This window comes from Rattus norvegicus, chromosome 6, assembly GCF_036323735.1.
Source record: "Rattus norvegicus strain BN/NHsdMcwi chromosome 6, GRCr8, whole genome shotgun sequence".
Classification (NCBI taxonomy): domain Eukaryota; kingdom Metazoa; phylum Chordata; class Mammalia; order Rodentia; family Muridae; genus Rattus; species Rattus norvegicus.
In genome coordinates this window covers 109,128,788-109,154,010 of record NC_086024.1, presented here as the reverse complement: position 1 = coordinate 109,154,010, position 25,223 = coordinate 109,128,788, and the positions used below count along the sequence as shown (strand labels likewise).

General features: G+C 53.9%; 1 protein-coding gene across 4 annotated transcripts in view; it reads right to left on the bottom strand.

The window, feature by feature from the left end:
* Positions 1-24,743, bottom strand: part of Papln (papilin, proteoglycan-like sulfated glycoprotein) — a 34,033-nt gene extending 9,290 nt beyond the window's left edge. For 2 of the 4 annotated variants that reach the window (XM_039113303.2, XM_039113304.2), the window contains exons 1-23: positions 24,567-24,743; positions 21,821-21,886; positions 17,669-17,784; positions 16,214-16,274; positions 15,885-15,987; positions 13,176-13,306; positions 12,403-12,526; positions 11,918-11,998; positions 11,659-11,831; positions 11,440-11,563; positions 10,916-11,042; positions 9,814-10,021; positions 8,941-9,123; positions 8,689-8,830; positions 6,566-6,646; positions 6,166-6,427; positions 5,399-5,519; positions 4,976-5,114; positions 3,357-3,810; positions 2,641-2,778; positions 2,268-2,392; positions 1,863-2,016; positions 1,255-1,392 (exon numbers count right to left, since the gene is read on the bottom strand). In XM_039113303.2, coding sequence (XP_038969231.1) covers positions 1,255-1,392; positions 1,863-2,016; positions 2,268-2,392; positions 2,641-2,778; positions 3,357-3,810; positions 4,976-5,114; positions 5,399-5,519; positions 6,166-6,427; positions 6,566-6,646; positions 8,689-8,830; positions 8,941-9,123; positions 9,814-10,021; positions 10,916-11,042; positions 11,440-11,563; positions 11,659-11,831; positions 11,918-11,998; positions 12,403-12,526; positions 13,176-13,306; positions 15,885-15,987; positions 16,214-16,274; positions 17,669-17,784; positions 21,821-21,886; positions 24,567-24,719 — 3,404 coding nt within the window. In that variant the 5' untranslated portion in view covers positions 24,720-24,743. Of the gene's footprint in view, positions 1-1,254; positions 1,393-1,862; positions 2,017-2,267; positions 2,393-2,640; positions 2,779-3,356; positions 3,811-4,975; positions 5,115-5,398; positions 5,520-6,165; positions 6,428-6,565; positions 6,647-8,688; positions 8,831-8,940; positions 9,124-9,813; positions 10,022-10,915; positions 11,043-11,439; positions 11,564-11,658; positions 11,832-11,917; positions 11,999-12,402; positions 12,527-13,175; positions 13,307-15,884; positions 15,988-16,213; positions 16,275-17,668; positions 17,785-21,820; positions 21,887-23,290; positions 23,527-23,968; positions 24,125-24,566 lie in introns of those variants that run through there. The other 2 variants (XM_039113306.2, XM_039113305.2) reach the window with 2 other exon arrangements.
* Between the last annotated feature and the right edge of the window lie 480 nt (positions 24,744-25,223).

The following is a 25,223-nucleotide window of genomic DNA, read 5'->3' as shown; positions in this document are numbered from 1 at the left end:
TTCCAGCACTGGGGTTGCCAACCTTTCCCTTCCCACCTTTCCCTCTGCCTGACTAAACACCATGAGATTACATTCCTAAAGCTAGCAACTGTAGCTGACCTTTATTTGCTACAGAACTGGGCTCTTTTTCCCGCCCTTTATCACCCCCCCCCCCGTTTCATCTTTCACTAGAGGGAGGGAAAGGAGGATAGAGTGGGAAGACAGAGACCCCTGAGTCTAATTCCTTTCCTTTTGTTGCTTCTTTGAGCACCCTGGGGGTGGGGGGGAGCATTTATGTATCCTCTGAAAAGTTGCCAGGATTCCAAACATTGTACAGTCACACGATTGTAGAAATAATCCACAGCTGGCAAAACCACACTAAAGCTAGAGCGCGAGGCAAAGCCTAGTCAGCTGCTGCGGACAGTCCAAAGCAGCCCCATATCCCTCACCTGGGGTTAAAACAAAAGCCATTCTTATCAGGACAAGCCACCAAGGTCTGTTCCCTTACTCGGCCACTTCCTCCTCCTAAGGCTGACCACCAAGGTCCAGCTATCAAAGTATTGATGTCCAGCAATCAAAAGCCCCCCTTGGCTTATGTAATTAACACGCCCAATTGAATACCTCATCCTAACAGGGTTTCCTCTCGTACCTTATAAACCACATGGGCCACTCTAACCAGAGACAATATCTTCTCTATCCAGAGACAGTCCTTTGTCCCACTGTCGGACAAACATCTCTGCCCCTTCTCCATTTCCCTCCTCCTCTAGCTCCTGTCTTTGTCTCTTATTCTCTGCCCCTAGTCCCTCAGACACAAATAAATCAATCTCCTTTGTGCTGAGAACTTGGTTTTAGAGTTTCGGAGTGGATATGTTTCCTTTTGATGGCTCTTACTATGTAGCCCTGGCTATCCTGGAAATCCATAGTAGACCAGGCTAGCCTTAGCTCACAGAGACTACCTCTGTCTCCAGGGTGCTGGGATTGAAGGCTTAGATTTATTGTTTTGCCTTGTGCCAACGGCCTCAAATCCCTATTCTGTAGTGAACTGTGCTACTTAGCACCTGTGTGTGACCTGTATAACCCTGCAGCTTCCACAACAGACAGCAAACATCAGCCAGCAGTGGGGACCGCCCAGGGCGTGCACAGCTGCCTCATTCCTTGGCTGGCCTGTCAACCATCCTTTGGAAATGCCCAGACATCCTCTCTTCCAACCCTGTCTCTCCAGGACCTAGGCCTGCTCTGGTCTCCATAGAATGGGGGTGGGGGGCTTGAATGAACCTGGGAGAAGAGACCAGCTGCCCATCTCTTTGCCACTCAATGGTGGGGACTGGGAAGCCTTCAGCATGGCAGGTGAGCTGGATCTGCTGGCCAGGACTGGCATCTATCACTCCAGGCTGAGTCCGGTCCAGACGTAGCCTACAGAACAAATTGTGCACAGCTAAGGGGCCCTTCCACTTCTCCCCACAGCAGAGTCCTCTACATGGGCCCCTTTCTCCCTCTCTAGCCAGTGTTGGCTCCCTAAAACCACCCTTTAGTTCTGTTTAGGACACCAACACTGTTGCTAAGAACAGTGATCTTGAAGGGGGTAAGGTCTGGAAGGCTAGTGCCGCCTGCCCCCTTGGCTGACTGAACACACAGTGTGTCTCTGCCTACCTCCTGCCCCATCTGCCGCTAAGCCTTTTCTGAGATGCTGCCTTTCTTTGCCCCCAAGTCCCCTGAGATGGAACCACCCCTCAAGACCAGCTCAAGGAGCTAGACTTTTCTAATTGTCACCCCTCGGAGCTCCAGGTCACTGGGTGGCAAAACCCAATCACAGCACAAACCTTCCCTCCTGCCCCATTGATACTATGGCCAGGAAAGGCTGGAGAATTGGCGAATGCTGTTACCTTGTGGCAGGCCTAGGGTGTGAGGAAGAGAGAACCCTGTGGCCCTCAGCTCCCACTCCTATTCCACGGTTCTGAGGACTGTGACCAGGGTCTGGATTCCTGGTCTCAGGGAAATGCCTCGGCTGGACCTCAGACAACACTGCCATGTCACCCCCTGTTGTGAGGCCAAAAGAAGCGAGTATGAGCTTTGAGAAGGGAGTGGACGAGGGCTCACGAGACCAGCAAAGACAGAGAGAAAAGAGGACAACGGTGTAGTTTCATCCCAGGAAGAAGTGACCCAAGGAAGAACTTGAGGCTTTCTAGGGTGGGTTGCCCCTGCCCAGCCCCTCCTTCTCTCCCTCCGTCTGTCCCAACTCTGTTTTGTGAGACCCTGGGAGGTGGGAATGAACGGGGTGGGACAGAAACCTGTGACTCGAAGCTGTATCTTCTGGGGCTCATGGCCTGACCTCTGGCTGCCACAGCTATAGATGCCAGCATCTTCTGGCCTCAAGGGGCTGATGATGAGGGAGCCATCTGCCTGTAGCTGGTACCTGAATGGAGGGAGGGGAGACATGACTTCCGGGCTCCTGAGGGCAGTAAGAGTCCTCCAGCTCCCATACTACCAGAGAAGACTATTAGCCCCACAGCACTCTGAGCACTCTCACTCCCAAGGAATGCCAGAAGGGCTTCTGTACGAGAAAGGACATTGCACATACAGGAGATGAAAGGTAGCTATTGTTCACCGGCACCTTACGGTGAACCTCTCACACAGGACATGGGACCATGGATTTAAACACACCTGTTAGAGGAGATGGGCCGGCCCTCTTTCTGCCACCCTGCCTGGAATTCCGGGGGGATGTTGCCAGGGCAAAAGAGTTGGACCGCCTGCCCTGGAGCTGCCTGTACCAGGGACGGTTCCGAGTCTGCCAAGTTGATCCTGGAGAGATGGGAGGTGTGTATCTGCCACCCCCTGGCACAGGAGCACGGCCAGGTAAACTCTCTCGTAGGCATTTGTAAGGCCAGAGTCCCACGGGAGACACCAGCCTTCCCTGACACATTCCCAGGCACTGCCCTGAAACAGCTGTGCAGCAGATCCAAGCTGACAGTCCAAGGGGGTAGGAGGAGAGCAAGAAGGGCCGCACGACACAGAATGTTTGACCCTTGCAGTGTGCGCTTTGGACCCTAAACCCCTTATTAATACCATGGAATAACAGTGATAATAGCAACAATATCAAAACCTACTCTATATTCAGGGAGTGAAACATTATCCGTATTCTACAAGTGAAGAAACTGAGGCTCGGAGCTAGCTTTTCTACCTGGACACAGACCTTGGTAGAGTGGCTAAGGTCAGAGAACGACTCTAGGAGCCGGCACCTCTGCTATCCCTCTGCACCCCTATGTAACGAGATGATGACATGACCCACCTGGCTGGACTGTCTAGGGATCAGAAAAGCATAGAATGGGGCTCAGCGCTGGCTTGGGCATCCTGTGCCCTTACCTGGGAAGCAGGCTCACCTGTAGGAGGGGCTGTGCGTAGGCCGCACTGGTGGCCTAGCATCTCTATCCAGTCCAGGGACTCTGGGCCGTTTCCCCTGGGCTGGGATGTGTGGCGCCTGCCCGGGTCCAGGCTCTTGTTCTCTCGACCAAGGGCTTCCAGAAGGTGAGGGCAGTCTCGGGACTGTGGCTTCTATCCTGTGCCAATCAGGTTCCTGCTGGCCTCCGGGACCACGTTGACCACCATCCATGTGGACACGATGTCCAGCTGCTCCTGCCTCAGGGCGGCGGGGCCCATGCTGCCCCCGGCAGGTGTCCATGCATTCCTGCTCCGTAGCAAAGTTATTGGCGTTCCCGTGGCAACCGCCATACCAAAAGCGGTTGCACCGGCCCACTGATCCCACAAAGTACCAACGGGCAGCCCAGTCTCCACACGAACCTTGAGCACTGGGCAGCAGACACCGCACTGGGTAGGCTGTGGGTTGGGGATGGAACGTGTCACCTGGGTGGCCCGTGAGAACGCTACTCACTTACGGAACACACCTGTCTTGCTTTGTAAAGCACAGCCCCTCTCTTGCCAGGACCCCTGACCTCCCCCAGGAGCTCAGGACACTCTCAGGATCTGTCCTAGACTTGCTTAGGTCACAACAGTCTCCACCCATACCAAACTAGAGTACCCGGGAAGAAAAGACCAGGGCTTCCTGGGTAAGCTGATGTCCCTTCCAGCCTGGGCCTCGCGGTGTGGTGCACACACAAACTAGCTGGGAGTTGGACTTCACTGTGCCTGACCCTGAGGGTCTATGAATGTGACCATCAGGACAGCCCTGCTGGTCAGCCTAGGTAGCCTGCTCCCTCTCTTCACGGTCCAAGTGGCCTTGGCTGCCTGTCCTTCCGCAGAGCCCTAGGCCACCAGCCTGTCAGACTCCAGATGCAAATTCCCATGACAGGTCCTGGAAGCGCCACCCATCGACCCTCCTGTGCTCCAGCCCCAACCTTCTCTCTAAAACTCAGCTTCTAGTCCCTGCAACACACACCCCATCTTGGGTGTGGACAAGCCCTACATACAGCACACTGCCCGCTTTGCCCTGCCCTTCCTTCCTTTGGGAAGAGCCTGATCCCAGACATAGGATGGAGATGTCTCCTCCTCTCCTCCTCTCCCCTCCCCTCTCCTGATTGCGCTCTCTCTCTCTCTCTCTCTCTCTCTCTCTCTCTCTCTCTCTCTCTCTCTCTCTCTGACATAATCTTATATATCCCAGGCTGGCCTTGAACATAGTATGTAGCCAAAAATGACCTTAAACTTCTGATCATCCTGCTTCTACCTCTCAAGTACTGGGGTTATAAACCTGTACCACCATATCCGGTTTATGTAGCACCGAAGGTTGAGCCCAGGGCTTCGTGCGTGCTACATAAGCAACTCTACCAACTGAGACAGCCTCAGCACTGAGGTTCCACTTAAAATCCTCCCAGACCAATGTAAACATCTTGATACAGGAACACTCATCTGTAAACATCTTAGAACATCCCTCCGGCCTGGTATCTGGTGTGTGCTCATGTATTAGGAAACGAGTCAATGGGGTATCTGGCCATGGGTCGGGGATGAGGATTCACTGAGTTAAGGATCAGAAGGGGGACCGTCTCACCATAGCTGGGCTGACCCACACAGCCTTCCCCCAGAGGACCAGCTGCAAAAGCCACATTGTCATAGCAACAGCCAAACTGAGAGCTTCGACACTCGCTGATCTCGCTTGGATGGGCCTGAGATTGGTGGATCTTGGGGTCCTGGGGAAGAAGTCAGAGGTTGGGAAGTTAGGAATAAATCTTGTTTTCAGTGGGGAGCTTGGGCTGGCCAGAGGAAGGGTGACAGGAAAAGGGAAGGGACACAGCCGTGAGTCAGAGGTAGAGAACTCCACCCAGGCCTGGGGGAGATCAGAGACCATCTCTGAAGCCCTGGTCTTTGAAAGGATGACCTAGATTGCCAGACCTAGAGCCCTCCCTTCCCCAAGGCTGAAGCTGCAAAGAGGCTGGTAGCACTGAGCTGTGAGCCTGCCAGGGGAGCCACTTACCTTGGAAACTACTGCCCTGGACCCTGGCCTGTTTCCAGTATTGTCACTGCTGTGAGACCTGGTACAACCAGCCTGTTGGGGCCCCTTAGCTGCAGACACTCCGTCAGGGCAGCATCCGTACCTAGGAAGCAGTACACAGCCACCCTCACTGCCCTGCCCCTGTCCCTACCCTTCCACGGAGCCTGGTAGAACTTAAACATCCAGGTAGAACCAGGCTCTAAGGCTGACCACACAGCCTGTCCTGGAGGGCAAGCCATTCTGCATGCCCCAGGCTCTCCTCACTCTGGAACCCAGGGAACTATAGCCCCGACAGAGGACCTTTGATGCAATGCACATCTCCAAAACCAGAAAAGGGGTGCACCCAAGCCCATACAAACATCAGACTCCATGCGCTCCCTCGAGGCTCCCTCAGCTCCCTTCCCCCAACCGGAGTGTGCAAAACAAGGCATGTATGAGAAGGAAGAGCAATCCCCCTCACAGCTTCATTCAGCCGCAGCCATTGTTCCAGGCTCTCAGAAGAGAGCAAGAGAAGTCATTTACCTCATGTCATCCAGCAAAACATCTGGCAAGTGGCTGAGAGGAGAATGTCACCCCCAAGTTGCTGGCCCCAAATCCCAGACCCTAAGCAGTGCAGTCCCTCAGGAGCCCTGTGCAAAGTGGGTCTGCTGGTCAAGCTTGCACTGGGCAGGGATGCTGGCCCACTCACCCTGGCCCAGCCCTACCTTCCGTCTCTCCCCTGCTATGGAGGAAGAACAGTCTCAACCCACCTGCTCTTAAGACATGAGGCCCCAGCCAGGGGACAGCCTTGCCACTGTGGCCCAAGAGATGGTGTGTGGCCATCAGGGCAGCACCCATGGGGGCTGTGTCTGCAGTCACGGGCCCCTGAGCTAGGCCTCAGGGGTGGCTGGTGTGGCGGATGCTGCAGGGTTGGGGCCCGGCCTGCAGATGACAGGTGGGAGTCCTGACCCTCTCTGGGGTTACTCTGAGCCCTGGGTCTCTCCAGGGTAGCCCACTGCTGGTCTCTGGCATCTAAATGTGAGAAAGAAAGGCCACTGTGATGTACCAACCTCCTCCCCTTCAGCCCACGTCTACCTTAAATCACTTTCCAAGGTGTCTGCTCCCTTGAGGCCGCACAGACTTCGTAGATGCTAGGACTCAGCTTCTCACCTGCAACGGGAGACACTTGGGGGCCTGACAGCATCCTGCGGTCTGAGGGGTGGGTCCTCGAGTCCTGTATACTAGGGACCTCTGTAGGGAACATCAGAAAGCAACATCAGAGAGAAAAACCAATATCCCAAACCCATAAAAGACATCTGGCAGAGATTTTGCGACTGTATTGGCCTTAAACACACAGGAATCCTCCTGCCTCAGCCTCTGGGGTGCAGGGATTGTAGGGATATATCAACATGCCTGGATCAAAGACTTTCTGAAGCTTTAGCAAAATTAAGTCACTGTCCTGTTAGACCAAGTGGCTCAGAGGCCACAGGCAGCTGAGTTAGAAGGGCGCTTGCCTAGCATGAACCAGGCCCTGGATTTGAGTCCCAGCAAGAGAAAAAAATGGATTTTTATGGCATTTAGCAGTTAATAGTCTTAATAAAACTGCTAATTTTTTTAATCATAAAAATCAGAGAACTGGTTTTTGTTGTTTTGCTTTTTAAATAAGGAATTAAAGAGCCACTCCCCCAGTTAGTGTCTCAGTGAGGGTGGGGGTGGATTCTGCTCTCTCAGTTTGGAGTTGATGGAATAATTAACGTAGACTTAAGGGCAGGTCTGTGGAGGAAGTGTTTGCTATGAGGTGTGAGGACTGGAGCCCAGAGCCTACAAGAGTGATGTTGGAGTTCTAGACCAGCCAGGGCTACAATGAGAATCAGCCTTAATAGGGTTAATTAAAATATAATTGTGGAGCTGGAGAGATGGCTCAGTGGTTAAGAGCACTGTCTGCTCTTCAGAGGTCCTGAGTTCAATTCCCAGCAACCACATGGTGGCTCACAACCATCTGCAATGGGATCTGGTGCCCTCTTCTGGTGTGTCTGAGGACAGCTACAGTGTGCTCATATATAATTGTGGCAAGGCTGGAGGCATCCCTGAGCACTTGTTCTTTCTGGACACCAGGGGTCAGGTTCCAGCCCCAACATGGCGGCTGACAGCCATCTGTAACCCCAGTTTCTGAGGTTCCCGGCGCCTTCTGGCTCTGCAGGGACTAGGCATGCACAAAGTGCACAGATTCCATACACACAAAATACGATACACATAAAAAACTTATATAGAATTGTTTTAGAAGTCAGTTCTCCGTCTAGTATGGTGGTGTACGTCTATAACCCCAACACTTGGGTAGGTAGAGAGACTGGTGAGTTCAAAGTCATTTTAGCTACACATTAAGTCTGGGGCCAGCCTAGGCTACGTTATTCTCAACAAACCAACGATCATACTATCAGTAGAGCATCACTGTGTCTCCTTTTTCAGTGTCCAGGACATTGCACACATGAGATGCCACCACCATTTTACCTCATGGATTCCTCCCTTCTGCTCCCTGGAGCTCCTCCTGCCTTTCATCTTCTTCAGATGCCCCCACCCCCACCCCGACAACGAACCAAATTTGTCTGCCTCCAGAACCGTGAATGGCTTCCGTCCGATACAGCTCAGCACCACTCTCTCCCATGGGGTCCATATGCTCAGACACAGTACCCCATGACAGCCACAAGGACGGACAGTCACCCTTGCTGCCCACAGTGTCCACGTGAGAGGACTCACACGTGCCCAGGGTCACACTGGGGTCAGCATGCTCATGCTCTGAGCCTGCCGCACACCTCCACTGGAATCCTTTTGTCTCTACCTGGAGCCCACACCTCTGGGACCCCACAAACCGACACGCCTACTTAGCCATGACCCTGACTTCCTTCAGTGTCATACCCACGCCTCTGCACCCTTCCCTCAGCAGAAGGCTCCCGTACCTGAGAGGCCTTCTTCCCTAGAGGGATGGGGGAGAAGTGGAGGGCAGATACGCAGAGACAGGCAGAAGCAGCATTCGTTCTCTCTCCACCCATTCAGCCATTCAACAGTTGCTGAGTACCTCCCTCCCACATAGTAGGTGCACTGGGGGAGAGCATAGAGAGGGAAAGGAGCCATGCACCTAGCCCTCAGGCAGTCCCAAGACACTGACTCCACAGGGATCTGCATATGGATTGGCCACAGCAGGGGCAGCAATGGCCAGAGATGTGGGAAAGAAGCCAGGGAAAGGCCCCTGGCAGCCAGGGAACGAGCGGCCGCCACCCTCCCTGCCTGATCCTTACCCTGAGGGAGATGGCAGGGTTGTCTGTTGCAGGCTTCTACCTCTGCAGGTTTGGACGACTGCAGGTCCACACAGCGACCGGGCGGCCCAATGGTACAAACGACCTGCCGTCTCCGAATGCCGGAACCACAGCTTTTAGAGCACTGAAGGCCCAGGGTGGGAGTAGAGAGAGAGAGAGACCCTGAGGCCAAGGACACCCCTGAAGAAGGAACCAGGCCTGGATAGCAGGCATTGGTAAGGGATGGGCACTTACTAGACTCCACGAGCCGACATGCCAGGCCTGGCCACGGAACCCAGGACAGGCCTCTCGCACACAGGGCTCTGTGAGGGTTGGCTGGTCCTTCAAGGAGCATGCTGCGGGGTGGACCAGAGAGTCTTCGTCCCCTCGGCATGTGACACTCCGCTTCCTGATGCCAGCTCCACATGTAACTGAGCACTGTAAGGACAGCTATCAGCAGGGAGGTCCCCAGCCCTGGAGAGCCAGGTCAGCTGGGACAGCTGGAGGCCTACCAGCCTGGCTCAGGGGGCAGATGGCACTCTCGTGCCCTTATCCCACTCCTGAGCCCAGAGAGGCTGAGTCACTGTTCTGAGGTTGCACAGCCTGAAGAATGCTTTTCTCACTCCTTTTATTTTTAGATTTGTTTCGATTTATGTGTATATGCATGTCTCTCCATGTGTATGCTACTCATGTGCATGTCAGTGAGACCAGAAGAGGGTGTCTGATCCCCTAGAACTGGAGTTATAGGTGGAAAAACCTGACATGAGGGTCAGGAGTCAAATTCAGGTCCTTCTGGAAGAGCAGCAAGCGTTCTTAACCACTGAGCTGTCTTGCCAGCCTTCAAGCCCTGTAATGCAACTTGCGTTCAGTGGACACAGGAGACCCTTACCCTCAAGCATGCCTAGCTTTGGCTTCCAGCCAAGGCAAACCCTTTCCCATCTAACCCTGGGATGCTAGAGATTGTAGGAGAACCCTGGACCAGAATCTGGAAGCTGTGTCTCACCCCAGCTTTGGCCATGTCTTCCAAGATGGCCAGCTAGGTCCCTTACCCTCTGAGGACCTCAGCAGAAGGCAAGCATTTCAAACCCAGGTTCAGGACACAGCTCCTAGTCCTAGGCAGGGTCTCACCTCTCCCCAGGGCTCCACGCTCCAGACTGCACAGCGCTGCAGGTTGCATGCCTGTGTGGTAGGGGGTTTCCCAGCTAGGCCAGCACACTGGGTCTCCTCAGCAGCTTCCTGGCCACCAGTGCCATCTGAGGACACGCAGTAGACAGAGCGAGACTGGAATCCACCCCCACAGGAGACTGAGCAGGGCGTCCATGGTCCTACTTTCCAGCTGACAAAAAAGAAAAAGGGGGTGGAGGGGACAGTTAAGACTAGCCCAGGAGGCTGCAGCTCCCCAACGCAGAGTGCATCGAGGGTCCATCCCAACCCTCCCAAGAACTCTGTAGAGAGACCACCAGCCAGGCCTCCTAGGCATCTCCTGTGGCCCCGGGAGGGTCTCTATAACCTGGTTGCTGCCCCTCAGACTTCCTGTCTGTACCCCGACTTTCCCTTTCTCCTTTTCACTGGGTCCCAGCACCCCAGCCAGACTCTGTGGGTTGCTAGCCTGTGTGAGGTGATCTCCAGAAAGGCTGTTCTCCCTGTATGCGGAGAAGCCCTGCCTGGCTGGGGGTACAAGGACCAAGAAGAAAGGGAAACTCCAAACATACCATGCAAAGCCAAGCCCACCACCATCTCACCAGGCCAGGAGGGTGAGGGGACCAACACCAGCCCTGCAGGAACCCCCTGGCCCACGGATTACCTGTTCCCACACACATGCTGGGCCCCACCATAGCGCCACGCTCCAGGCCGGTGCAGGAAAGAGATCCTTTGTACACGAACAAAGGTATTTGCCAAAGTCTACTGGCCCTTTCGCCAAATTCCTGCCTTACCCCTAGGCTTCTGCTTGAGCCCCCTGTTGCCTCAGACAGGGACCTCTGACACTGTCCCCAAATCCTCCTGTTCCCAGACTGGGCATTCTGAGTACTGCAAGGAATCGCATGAATGGAGAGAACTGTTCTGGGTCTCGTGTTCAGTCCCTGTGCCCCCCTCAGTGACAGTTGCCACCTGATGTGAGGAACCCTGTCCCCCAACCTTCACCCTGTGCCTAAAACAGTTTAGGGCTTTCCCCTCCCTTCCCACCCAACCTGGGCTCTACCAAAGGTGGAAGGGATTGGCAAGGCCTCACCGCTTGGTCTTTGGACAAGGGTGAGTGTTACATGAACGTCGGTGGGCTGGCCGAGGCTGGTGTTGGCACATGTGGTCCGGATAGGCCTCGTTGTCGATGGTGCAGAATACCAGGCGGGACTGGTGACCTGTCAGGAGGAGGGCCACACATAGCTGCTGCCAGGACAGTTCTCCTCAAATGAACACTAGTCAGACACCTTCTGGACTGGACCCATGGCTCACCCTGGTTAAGTCCCACGTGTCCCTCTCTGACAGAGACCACCATCATCCTCAACTTACAGAGGGGGAAACTGAGGCTCAAAGAGCCATAGGTGTGAGTGACAGACCTTGTCATGAGCTCCAACCCCAGTGGGTCACTTCTAGGTCTCCCTCCTCCTAGCGTAGGCCGCAGCGTTTCATGGGGGCACCTAACTTTAGATGTCCCTCCCCGGTAATGGAGTACCTGAGGACAGGGTACTTGCCAGCCTGTGTTATCTATTGTCCCCACCCCCACCCTAGCCCCCGCCGACCGACCCCAGGGTTCACCTCCACCGCATTCAGCGCTGCAGTCACCCCAGGAGCCGTAGCTCCAACTAAAGCTTCGGCCGGGGTCGTTCACGGGCAGGTAGTACTCGTAGTGTACTCCGGGGTTGGATTCCTGGATGATGAGCTGCAGAGAGTGTCTTCGCTGAAGTCCCCCTGCCTGGCTCACGGTAGCCCTGGCAATCCACCTGACCAGGGCACTCCCCTCTGTGACCCACTCACCTCGATGACTAGGGGCTCCGAGGTGGGACCCCGTGCCTGGAGCCGCTCAGGAGCCAGGTCTCCCTCCACACCCCGTTCGTATTGTAGGACTGTGCTGGCCACCGGAAGAGCCTGGGCTTCCTCAATGGTCCAGTGCCCATTGAGGTAGTACTCGCCGCGGATGCTCTTCACGGCTGTGGAAACCCAGCCTGTCAGGGCGTGTGGGGCAGCGCGTTGCCTCTCTGCGCCCCAGGCTGCCCAGCTCCAAACCACCTCTCACCCAGGAAATTCCTGCTGGCATCAGCTTCCTCGATGTGAATACTAGTGGCCCCAGCAGGAATGATGAAGATCTGGTTGTAACCTGATTGGAACAAAATCCAGGTGAGGGCGCTGGTTTGCTCTTGGTGGGACTTGCTTGGGGAGAGTGCTTTTGACAGAGGAACTAGCTTTACAAAGGTCGGGGGTGGGGGCGCCAGGACAGCTTGAGAGAGAGCGATGCGGGGATGGGACGAGGTGGGGCGGGATGAGGGCAGCAGGCATCCAGGCGTCAGCGGTGTGAGATTAGACTGCACACGTGGGTGAGGGTCCCTACCAAGGTGGGCGCACGAGGCGAAAGATGCTGTGTAGGGCACAGCCTCTACTCTGCAGCCACGTGACCTGAGCCAGACCCATGGAGTGCCCTGAGGATTACTTGGCCTCAAGCTTTGGTCAAAGACGGTGACAGGCGAGTCAAGGAGGGCGGGCAAGAACCCTGTAGGATCCCACCTCTGCTGAGATCATTGGCATCAAAGGTTCCTGTGATTGGGTAGCAGGACGAACCATCGCCCCCACACTGCAGACACTTGTCCTCTTGCTTGGTTGAGTCCAGCTTGTGATCACAGCCAACGACCTGCGGGGAGAGGGAGGGGGAGGGGAGTGAGAGCAAGGTGAGATAAATGCCCCAGGCGGACTGCAGGATGTGGAATGGCTCAGACCCACCCTAACCACTAACTAACTACTCTCTGCCTCCCTTTGGAGGTCCTGTCTCTCCCATTTTGGGTGGAACTCCATAAATGTGGGCTCAGGAATGCCAAAGGGCTGTTCTCCTCTCCTCAGAGATTGGTGAGCCAAGGCTGACAGGACAGACAGCTCGGACTCAAGCTGCTGGGGACTCCGGGAGCTGTCAGATTGGTGTAGTAAGAGGCGTGGAGCTGCCTTCTTGTCGCAGGCTCCTGAGAAGAGCCTTCATGAGTCTGAAGCTGACCCGGAGAAGAAAGCAAGGAATGGGTAGAGCGATTTCTAGCATCTTCCATCACCTACCGCCACCCCTTCACAGTTGGTTGGGTTTGGTTGAGGGCCGCTTTAGCCATCCAGAGAGTTTCTTTGATAAGATTAGTGTTCTCAAGGGCAAAGTGGAAGCGGTCAGAGAACGTCCGTGATGACTGCATTGCATTCTGGGAGCAAGTGACTTAAGAAGCCACAGAGCTCCTGGTCCTGCGGATGCTGGAGGACACCACCCATAATAATTCGCCAACCAGCTGGGAAGGGGCTTAACTCACTCGGCAGACGCCTTCCACACAGATGTCTCGTTTGCCGGGTTCACAGGGTGTCCCGTCCACCACAGCGTCCCTGTGCTTGAAGTAGAAGTTCTGCCCCTTGGGAATGCAGTTCAGCTCACACTTATTGGGGGCTGGGTAGGCAAGAGGAGAGAGCAGGCACATGGCACCAAACTGTGACGGTTTGAATAAGAATGTCCCCCACAGGCTCATGTATTTAAACCCTTGGTCCCCAGTTAGTGGTGCTGTTTGGAGAGGTTGTGGAACTTTGTGGGGTCGTGTGCAGCCCTGGGTGTGTGGGCTTTCAAAGTTTACAGCCTCCTTGCCTCACTTCTGCCTTGAGTTTTCTTATTTTGTGTGGTTGAAATCTCCCCAACCAGATTCCCACCCCAGCCACCAGCCATTACAGAGAGAGATTCTCTCTCTGGAATCACAAGCCCAAATAAACTCCTTTTACAAGCTACCTTTCAGGGTGTCTTACCACAGCAACGGAAAGAAACTATGCCTGAACAGCTGTTGGGGGCTGGGTGGGTAAGAGGGTGGGAAGCTGATCCCACACAAGGACTTGTAAGAACCCCCAACGCAGGCATCAGCAGAGGCAGTAATGGCGGCTGCTGGAAGTGCACTCTTGCCAAGAGAGAAGGCTTTTGTGGCAATGCCCCCTTTCCCAAGCAACACAGACTCCTGCCCTCTCTCCCAGGAAAAAGGGATATTCTCCATGTATGTGTGTGTGTCTTGGGGGAACCAAGCCAAACGGCAACCTCTACAAAAAGTAAACTCCATTCCCTACTTTGCCATTTTATTTTGAGGCAAGGTCTCTACCCGAGGCCAGTCTTGAGGGTTTGGCATTGTGGTCCACACTTTCAATTCCGGCACCAATGGGCAGAGGCAGGGGGATCTCTGACTTGGAAGCCAACCTGGTTCCAGGTCAGCCAGAGTTACATAGTGAGACCCTGTCTGCACCTCCCCTCTGCCTCAAACCACAAACCAAGCTGGCCATTAATTCCTTGTATGACTAAGAATGACCTTGAATAGCCTCAAGGCACTAACAAGATCTGTCCACCGCAAAGCAGCCAACCACTATAATATGTTACGATAAAGACAAAGATTAAGTAGCTGTATGTGTGCGTGCGTGTGAATGCAGGTGCCACAGAGGCCATGGGATCCCCTAGAGCTGGACTTAACGGTGGCTCACAGCCACCTGACATTGGAGGTGAAAAGCCAACTCAGAGCACTTAACCTACTGACCCATCTTTCCAGCCCTCTCCCCACACCACCACCATCATCATCATCACCACCACCACCATCACCATCACTATCATCATCATCATCATCACCACCACCATCACCATCACTATCATCATCATCACCACCACCACCATCACCACCACCATCACCATCACCACTGTCATCATCATCATCATCATCACCACCACCACCACCACCATCACCACCACCACCATCACCACCACCACCACCACCACCATCATCATCATCATCATCATCATCATCGTGTGTATGTAAGAGAGAGACAGAGACAGACAGACAGTCAGGAAGGCAGAGAAACAGACAGTCAGTCAGTCAGTCAGACAGGCAGGCAGGCAGGCAGGCAAGCAGAGTGCCATCTAAGGGTGGGAGACCAGAAGAGCATGTGTATCCGATTCCTTGGAACTGGATTTAGATGGTTGTGTTCTGCCTGACATGGATGATGGGAGCAGAATTTGTGTCATCTGGGAGAGCGGCTCGTGCTGTTAACTCTCTTTAGCCCCATGTGAAAGGTTTGATTGTTTGTCTGTTTATTGTTGTTGTTGTTTTAATGTGTGTGAGTGTTTGTCCTGGATGCATGTTTGTGCACCACAAGCATGCCTGGTGCCCAGGGAAGCCAGAAGAGGGTGTGAGATTTCCTGGAGCTGGAGTTACAGCTGGTTGAGCTGCCATGTGGTTGCTGGGACTTGTACTCTGGTCCTCTGGAAGAGCAGCCAGTGCTCTGAACCCTAGAGTCATCTCTTCAGTCCCATGAAAGCTGTTTTTAACATGCACCCCAGGAGTACTGCGTGCCAAAAATCCCCAGAGTGCCATTTCTTTGGTCATGGTGACCCCAGGACTACAGAGGAGATGGTGCTCAGTGTTGGAAATCAGAACATGCTGCTTACTCCCGAGGCTTGCCTTGCCTTTTAAGTTTATTTTTAGAAAGGGTATCACCCAGGCAGTTCAGGCTGGAACTCAACATATATCCCAGGCTACACTTAAACGACGGACACAAGTAATGGTATTTTGCACGTATGCACTACTACCACCGGCTCTAAGTTTTGGTTCTGCTTGAGCCTTGCACTAGGCAAACACTCTACCATAGCTCCTAAGAGGCCTTCTAGCCTCTTCCAGGATGTTTAGATGTATACGCAGTTCTTTTCCTGAACCCCACCTAGTGTTTCTCAGACCACACGAGGGTCCCAGTAGATGGGATATTCCAGCACTTTGGCACTGTTTTCTCCAACCCCAAGCCTCTGGGGCAGATTGGAGACAAGTGCACCAGAGTTTTGCTTTTAAAAAAGGCATATTGAGGAGAAATAGCTGGAAAGACCTCACAACACCCCTGTAACGGGGTTGCAGTGGGCGCGCCAAAGATCTAAGTGGCAAGGCATCTCTGAGGGGCGGTAAGTACTGGGTGCTTCCCTAACAGTGCCTCCAGAGCAGGGCAGCCGCGCTGCTTACCTGCGTAGTAGGGCAGCCACCGGTAGCGCCGACCCTGGAAGTCGGTGCCATCGAATTCTGCACACTGCTCTGCCCGGAAGTCCCGCACGCTGTCTGGGCAGCTCTGCAGGAGAACATGGGTGTCAGGTGTGCACTGGGGAGGTTAAGGTTCTCCCTTATCCATCCTCGGTGTCCTGGAGCCCTGGGGTCCTGCGATTCCGTCCCAACCACACCTGTCCCAGGAGAGGCCTCTTGCTCTCCCTCAGTGGCAGGCCGAAGGCGGGCCGTGAGGAATTGGGGAGAGAGAAGGGACTGGGGGAGAGGCTGGGGGAGGGGCAGGCAGACTTTACCTCCGTGTGGCAGGTGCGGTGGCTGCGTGCAGGGCCCACGCAGCTGGCGCCTCCGTCTCTCCTGCAGAGCGAGAGCATCGGGAAGATCCCAATATCCCCCGGAAGATCCCAATGTCCCGCGAAAGATCCCAATGTCCCCCACCGGTTCCTGGGCTCTCCTGGCCTCTCCGTGAGGCGCCCTGGTGGGCAAGATTGGACCAGAGTCCAAGGCAGTTGCGGGGTGGGGGTTACACTTGGACCCAAATCCCTTGGATGGGCGTAACCAGACTTTTTTTATGATTCTTAGGCTGACTGTCCCTACCCTTGACCTGACTCCCAGCCACAACGCCCTTGAACTTCACATACTACACCTCTACCTGTGGGTTCGATCTGCAACTTGACAATAAATAATCCAGGACGTTAGAAGTTCTGGTTTTTTGTTGGTTTGGTTTGGTTTGGTTTGGTTTGGTTTGGTTTGGTTTGGTTTGGTTTGGTTTGGTTTGGTTTGGTTTGGTTTTGGGGGTTGGTTTGGGGAGGATTGACATTGTTTTGTTTTGGGTTTTGTTTTTTTGGATTTTCAAGACAGGGTTTCTATGGGTAGTCCCTGCCGTCCTGGAACTCACTCTGTAGACCAGACTGGCCTCAAACTCACAGATCTGCCTGCCTCTCTGCCTACCAACCAAGTACTGGGATTAAAGGTGTGAACCACCACCGACCAGCTGGCTATGTATGTATGTATGTATGTATGTATGTATGTATGTATGTATTATAGTTTTGTGAGATCAAGTCCCAGGTGAGGTGTCCCTGTAGGTGAGGACCTTGAACATTTCATTATCCTGCCTCCACTTTCCTAGTGCTGGGATGACAGACCTGCGCCATACTCTCACAGGTTCTCAGGAACCAGTTCACAAAAAACGCCAGTAGGAGGCGCCTCATTACCTCATTACCTTTCCTTCGTACCCGATCTCCCCTCCTTGCAGTGCCCATCACAGCACAGTGCACATAATAGGTTCTTAATAAGTCACTTGTCAGGGGAGGGTCCTCTACACTTGATAAAGCTGCCGAGAGTAAAGAAACCTCAGCAACTAGGGACTGAGGACCTGAGGACGGCTGCTGTTCATTAACTCTGCAAATGAAGCTCCCCGACCCCCACGCTCCAACTCCACCCCATCCCACCCTCCAACCCTCCCCGCGGCCCCCGGCCCCACCCCCGCCCAGCACACCACCACCCATCAACCGGCACATATGGCGCCACAGGCTTGAGAAAGTAGATCCCGCCAAGCTCTTCTCAATCTAGGCTGAGTTGGAACCCGAGGTGAGTACACGGGAAATACTTGTTTTCGGGTATGCCCCATCAGTCTCCCACAAGGAATCTGCCACATAATGGCCCTGATGTCAGGCTCCCACCCAGCAGGCACACATTCCTCACTTGGCCTCTTTTAAAGTGCTGCCTGGCTCTAGACCTTCCCTCCCTACCTCTGGGAGTAGCAAGGGCGCTCCCGGAAGCTGATGCCTCCTCCACAGGTCCGGCTGCAGGGGCTCCACTCGCCCCAGGCGCCCCAGGTGTCGCTCTGGCGCCTCACATTTTGAGCCTGTGAAAAACAAGCTCCTGGTTTGACTCACCACCACCACCACCACCACCACCACCCCCCTCGCCCACAGCCCCGCAGAGGACCCAACCAGTTCAAAGAGCCTAGAGGCTTCTAGTACCGCCATATTAGGACACAGAAGTGCCACTGAGTAGTCCTAAATGTTCATTGTAAACTTAACCTGCTGTCCTAAGAAGTGGGAGGGCGAGCCAGCCTAGCTGTGACTGGGCTCAGTCAGTTGGGAAGAGCCTGCAGTTTCAGAAGGCCTGGAGGAGGGGCCCTACCCACAGTGTAGGCATTTGTGGGTCCACTCTTATGTAGAAGAAGGGATCCTAAAAATGGGTGGGGGGGTATGTGGCTAAGACAAGGATACTTTGATGCATTACTCTGGGCCTGTTACCTAACTTCACTTTGGTCTACTTAGTAAGGTAGCCGCGTACTCTGGGTATCTACTGTTTGCCAGATGTGGTGCAGAAGAGGCTTTCTCCCCTGACTGTGCTATACTAGGGCAAATTCAGAGCCTGGCTTGGTGTCCCTTGAATGGAGTCTGTGGGTCAGCCAACCTATCCCTTCCAGAGAGACCTATACAGGTCCTCAGGGAGGCAGAGAGTAACCCAAGACAGGACAGAACTTCGGTAGGATCCCCAGGAGAAAGCCACCCACGCCTCTTCTGCTCTAGACGTGAGTGAGCTCACTTCCAGAAACTTCTACGGTTCTGGTGTATTAAATGAAGAACTTAATTTTGTCCTCTGTGGGCTGGGGGTGGGGAGACTACAGTATTCCTGGTCATCTGTGGCAGAGACTCCTGGGGGGCACCTCAATATGCGTTTCCCCTGCCCCTTACAAGAGAACCTGAAAGCTTGGCTACTCGCTCAGTACTCTTAGTTTCCTGTAGCTATTACTGGGCCACCGTAAGCTCTCATCAGTGGCACATGAATCCAAGTGTCGGGCGGCAGTCTGGAGCACTCTGAAGAGAGTGAATGGGTATTTGTTCTCCTCCTGCTCTCACACTTCTTTCCACTGGAAAACTTCGTGTAATGACCAGAGTCGGAACTGCCCTTTAGGCTGGGCACTGATTTGGGAATAAGATTAGGCCTCCAAACGGGGGGGACTTTGTGAAATGAAACAAATATCTAAATAGACCCTGGGCAGGGCCACCAGTAGCCAGGTGTGTTTAGATGAGGTAGATCTAATCTGCCTTCTCGAAATTAAACTTGGGAAGTGTCATACTGGATGCAGAATCACATGGCTGCAGGGTCTCTCATCTATGCCTCATAGCCTAGTGGCTCCCAAGGAGAGTGACTCAGAGGAACAGCAGAAAAGCCAAGGCACCACACACTACAGACCCAAGCACTTGTCCTATGGCTGGGTCTCCACCTGCCTCCGGGAACAGGCAGCCCAATGAGACAGTGGATCCTGAGCCACTAGGCAAGGGTGCAGAGGCAGGGGATACACTGTAAACTTGCCCCATGTGCTGAAGGGGAACTTAATTTTGAACTGTCATCATATGAACCTTTAGGGAATATAACTCCCATTAACTAAATAGAAGGGGTCCAAGTGTGAACAAAGACAGACAAGTCCTTCCCCAACTGGGAGCCTCACAGCCTGCCGGTCTGAGGTGAGCAGGGAAGTTTGCTGATGTCCAACGCCAAGTGTCTCATTACGCTTGCTGTTATAGACCACGGTTCGGAAGCAGAGCAAACCGCACTAAACTCGCTAACCACACACAGCCAAGCAAAGGCCAGCCAGACCAAAGGTCTTGCCTCTCATTGTAAATCATTGTCTCCTTCAGTTGCCGCTAGAAATGAACCTCCAAGCTTTCTAAACCAAAGTGCTGGCAGCGAAATGTAAGCTGGTTTCATTCGGCTCGAGGTTCTATTTAAAGTGGGGGGCGCTTATTGTGTAGTAGATGTGGGGGTGACTTTCCAGGCTGAGATTCTAGCCTGCATGACCCTCAAACCTTGCTGTCATGTGGTAGGTACTAGGATGTGGCCCTCACATGCCTGGCTACTGGTGGCCCTGCCCAGGGTCTATTTAGATATTTGTCTAGGCCTCTTGGTGCAACAGCCCCCCAAAATCCAACTCTTCTGGAGGCAAGATAGGGCCAACTCATGCCTCCACAGCTCTGGTCAGGGAGGCATTGTAGGTTGTCTCACAGATAGGGGAGTGAACTTAGGTCTGAACTCAGGACTCTCTAGAGGCCACACTCCAGCCAGGTGCCCTATAAAGACATTCCTCACTTCCTGAGACCAGCACCTATAAGGTAGGGGCCTCCTGCTGGCTCTGTGTGAGCCCTGGTCAGAACAATGCTGAACCACGCCCCCCCCCCCCCCCTTTCCTCAAGCTGTTCGGTGATAGGAAGCCAGGAACTGGTGTGGCCCAGCCCTGCTCTGGGCTTGTCCCCGCCTGTCCCTGCTTGCTTTCCGCACCTCTCCCATCCTCCAGCCCCAGTTCCCAGCTCAGGAGCCCCCTTCCCGCCTGTATCCATGAGATTCGGCTGCCTGATGAACACCAGGGTGAGTGTGGGAAGGAGACAGACATGACGGGGCAGGCAAAGGGACTCCCACCCTCACGTTTGATCATTGTGCTAAGCCAATTAGTCAACCCCGACAGGGACCCTAGGGTGATCAGGACCCCATGGTGGATCCTGCCACCAGTTAGAGGTCACTGAGCAGCGAACCTGGATCATATCTCTCTACCAGAGGACAGGGAAAGAACCCAAACTCATCTAGGGTTCATGCTGGGGAGAAGGGAGGAAAGGGTGAAGCAGAAGGCCACATGTGTCCCCTACATGGGAAAAGGGACCTCATAGAATCCAGTGTGCTTCCCAATCATTGATTCATGCAGGTGACAAGTGATGGTGTGGACATTAGATCACCCAAATCCCAGGAATCTATGGCTTGGAGGATGGGCAAGAGTCGAGCGGCTGTTCCGGAGTGGGTCTGGGATTTCACCCTGGGGATTTGATGCTGACATGGAGACCCCTCCACCCAGGCTCTCACCAGCCTGCGCTGAAGAACCTCACAGCAGGACCTTGGGAGTAAGGGTTATAGGCTGGCACAGGCCGCATGTCAGAAGGACATGAGGCAGTGGGGCTGCAACCCACCCACCAACTGCCTGACAGGCCCATGTGTCAGCATTGCGGGGGTTGCCCAGTGCCTGCCTCTGGCACCCACTCCTGCCTGCCCTTCTTGTCTCCACCCATATTACTGCAAAAGCAGCACTGCCCCTTCTCCTCCCCAGGGTACTAGTCCTGGCTCTTTGAGATTTTCCGCTCTCATTTGGGCCTTCCTGTGGGATGCACAACACTGTGGTCTCCCTTGTGGGGAGATTTTCAGGGTAGAATGGGACCTGGCATTCTGTGTTCTTTGTTCTGCTTAGTATCCAGTTCTACAGACCCTCTGTCCCCAAAGGGTCCCTGTCTAGCCTTAGGACTCCAAGAAGGCTTGCTCCTTGGGCTTCCCTCATGAAAACAGATACCTAATCACCATTTAGCTTCCAGAATCCACCCTCTAGGTTTGCTCTAACCTGGTAGACACAGCCACCTCTAGTTCAAATTAAACTCAAATCAACATCAAAAGCTCCTTGGTTGTACACATTACAACTGTCCAATAATCACATGGACCCAGTGGCTGCCTACTGAACGAGAGAGAGAGAGAGAGAGAGAGAGAGAGAGAGAGAGAGAGAGAGAGAACATTCCAGCTATCACCTTCAGGCAGGGGGGGTTTGGTAGGCTGGTACATTTCTGGGTCTTTTCTCTTTGAAGGGAACAAGTCATGGCAAACCTTAGCCAGGGCCAGTGACTGTACCTATCACCTTCGGGTAGGAGAGCTGAGTAGACATTGGTTCCTGCAGACTGCCTTGTGTCCAGTTAGGAATCTAAGTGCTCCAGTCAGACCTCCATGGTGCCCCCTCGTTTGTGAAGAGGCTGGGGGCTGTATGTTCAATCCTCGCCAAGTCTTCCCAGCACTGCCTGTCTCCTGCCCTCCTCCCACCTCTCCTGAAGAAACCTCCCAGGCCCTGACAGGGCTGCACTTACCCAAGACCCTGGCGTGGAGGCCAGCAGCAGCAGGAGGGACAGGAGAAGGAGCAGCTGCATCTCTGTCTGCAGGAGAAGCCACTGGTTAGAGCCAGAGGGGACACCACAACTACCCAAAGTGGTGGCTCTTGCTATGTGAGTAGCATGTTCTTCTCATGGAAACCCACTGGGCTTGTGAGAGCACAACAGTGGTCTCTAAACTACAGGCCATGCAACTCAGGAGGAAGAGGCCTGTTTGACAGCAGGCAGAAGCTCAGGAACAATTTGTGTGGGAGTCCCAGAGGGGAGCAGGGTGACTGAAAATCCTCTGGGCTGTTACAGAACGGAGTTTGGAATCAAAGTAACCAGAACATTCAGCTCAGTAAGAGCTTAAAAGGACATTTCATCCCCCTTAAAGACAGCTAATAAAAATAGATTTGCAGTCAGTTTTCATTAGCCAAAGTGAGCGTGTGTGCGTGTGTGTGCGTGTGTGTGTGTGTGTGTGTGCGCGCGCGCGCACGCGTGCATGGGTGTCTTCCTCAGCTGCTCTGCTCACCTTATGTTTTGAGACAGTGTCTGTCTTTGAACCTGTAGTTCAGCTTTTTCTACTAGGCTGGCTGGCCAATAGGTGAGAGGGACCCACCTCCTCTCTCCTCCCACCCAGGGCTGGTGTTACAGAGCATGCTGCAGGTCTGAATGTTTGCACAGCAAGCAGTTCACTGATGGAGCCATCTTCCCAGCCCCCCACCACCCCACCCCCACTCCCACAAAGAGTCCCAGCTACTGGATGCTGAGTATCCCCTAGAATATCACCATCCCCTAGAATACCACCAGAGCCATGAGTTCAAGGCCAGTCTGGGCAAAAAGTGCAAGTCTTGAGGTACAGTTCATGTTTAACTATGCTGAGACCCTGGCTTGGATCCCTAGCACCCATCCATGTTCTCGTTCTCTCTCTCTCTCTCTCTCTCTCTCTCTCTCTCTCTCTCTCTCTCTCTCACACACACACACACACACACACACACACACACACACACACACACACACAGAGTTTCCTTTTTTAAAACCAAACAAAAGCCAACACTTGCCTGTACAGGAACACTTCCTTCAGTCTTGCTAAGGAGAGTACGCACCCTTGAACCCAGAGTTGTGTGCACACGTGCAGTCATGGGAGTCTTGTGAGCATGCGTACAATAGGTGTATGTGTAGTGCGGGGTGTGCTCGCATGTGTGCACATGTTTCTGTGTCAGAGACACGTAAGCACTGTGCAGTTCAGTACAGAACATTAAACAAGCGCCGACAGGTATGTTAATATTAAAATCTGTAATTCTACTGATGTTCTGAATTCTTTCACCATAGAACAACTTGCAGTCATTTTATAGGCACGAAATGCAGCGTTCAAAAGCCACGTTCAGCAAAAGTTACCTCAGCATATATATGGATGTAAACCCTGGTTAATTTGCTACAAAGGGCAAGTCATTCAGTCATTCTTACCACAGACTCCTGGGGAGGAGGTTGGAAGGGGGGGTCTAGTGCACACTTTAGGGGCTGTGGGGATGCTGGGGGCAGCAGCGATCAAGAACTGACTGATGACAGGGCTGGGAGGTGGGCGAGGTTTCCGGGTTTGGACTAGCCTGGATGGTGAGCTTGACCAGAGGGAGACTGAAGAACTCCACCCAGTGCTGCAGGTGCTGCCCAGGCCTGCGACCGAGAGCCTGCGATTCCACAGTCTGGAAAGTATGACTTCTTTCAACTCAAGGCCACCCGAGTCTGGAAGACTCTTCCAAACCTCGTGTTCCTGTCCTAGAGCGGCGCCATGTGAGGGGCAGTTCCCAGGGGACCCTGGGTGTCTGGCAGGTTCTGGCTGTGGCCGGAACATCCCCAGGAGGTTCGCTGGGTCTGGAGGCTTCACCCCGGCAGTGCACAGGGGAGGCGGGGAATGCGGGTCCAGAAGTGCAGCCGGATTGTGGGGAATCTGATTACCGGCCAACCCCCACCCCGGGCTCCAGATGCGGAGCGGAGACCCTCCTCAATGCTCACACAGCCACCGCACAGCCGATCTCCCGGGGTCTCTCACTCCCACATCACCACTACCTACCCGAGCCAGACGGGGCAGATGCCTACAGATTCCCCGGGGCGTGCCCTGCCCAAGACGCCCGTTTGCCTTCTTACCTGCCTCACGAAGCCCCGGGAGCCGGCTTATCGGTGCCTAGCCTGGGTCAAACTTGCCGGGACCGACGAAAGCCAGGAGAGGTTGGACTTTCTTTCCCCGCGGCCAGCTTGTTTCCTCCCCGCCCCATTTTCCCCCACCCAGTCTGCTGACACCCACCTCCAATCCCTGAAGGAGCACAGTGCCCCCACCGAGAGGCCCCGGGTGCCCAGCATTGCCCCAGGTCTCCTCCTTATTGGGTTCCTGCCAAGGCTTTGCTTGTTCTTAAATCTGTGGGCTCTGGGTCTTGGGTCTGAGCCAGCCACCTTTTCAGTCCCACTTCCGCTACCCCAAGCCCTCGAGATCTTTGCCAAAACCCCTCCTCACTACACCGATCTCACACCGACACACCTGGGTGTCCAACCACCTTCTGGGTTCTATACTTTGGCCACAATCACTTCGCATCCACAGACAGACAGACAGACAGACAGACAGACAGACAGACAGACAGACAGATGTGTGTGTGTGTGTGTGTGTGTGAGAGAGAGAGAGAGAGAGAGAGAGAGAGAGAGAGAGAGAGAGAGAGAGAGAGAGAGAGATTTCTCATTATGTTGAACTTACCCCAACCCTTTCCAGTTTTTGAAGTCTCTCACTGCATCCTGGTTCTAGCAGCTGCAGTCCTAACGCAGCATCGCAGTAAAAAAATCTGTGTGAATCAGCTGGCATTGGGGCTGGGTAACCACTGTAGCCACAGCCCTGGGCACTAGCTAGCATCAAGGTGTATGCTCTTACCGCTCCCACTTGTGGCAAATTTAATTTCCTTCCTGCTTTTACACTCCCCCCCCCACCCCCAAACCAAGACGTTTCCTGGCCTGTGATCCCTTTTCAGAAAACAGTTTATTTCTTCATCCCTAGAAAAGGGCCCTGACCCTGGGCCTGTGGAGGTCACAGAAGCTGGGGCTCCTGGCTGACCCAGACAGGTCACTTCTCTCCGTTTAAACAGGGCAGTTTGCAACAGGGATCTCCACCTTCTTCAAAGCTGGACTGGACTGAGAAAAGCAGAAAGCTTTTTATTTTTCTCAGGAGGGGACAGAGACCTGGTTTCAGGGGCCCAGGGACATGGGGACTTGGGTAAGGATAAGGCTTGGCAGCAAAGGCAGTGGAGTTACTTGGAACCTCCCTAGAAAAGGAAAATGCTTCTTCCTTCAACATTGCTGTCCCGGATGGACCTTCCTGAACTGGGTCAAAGGTCATGGTAAAATGGGAGGAAAAGGCTTC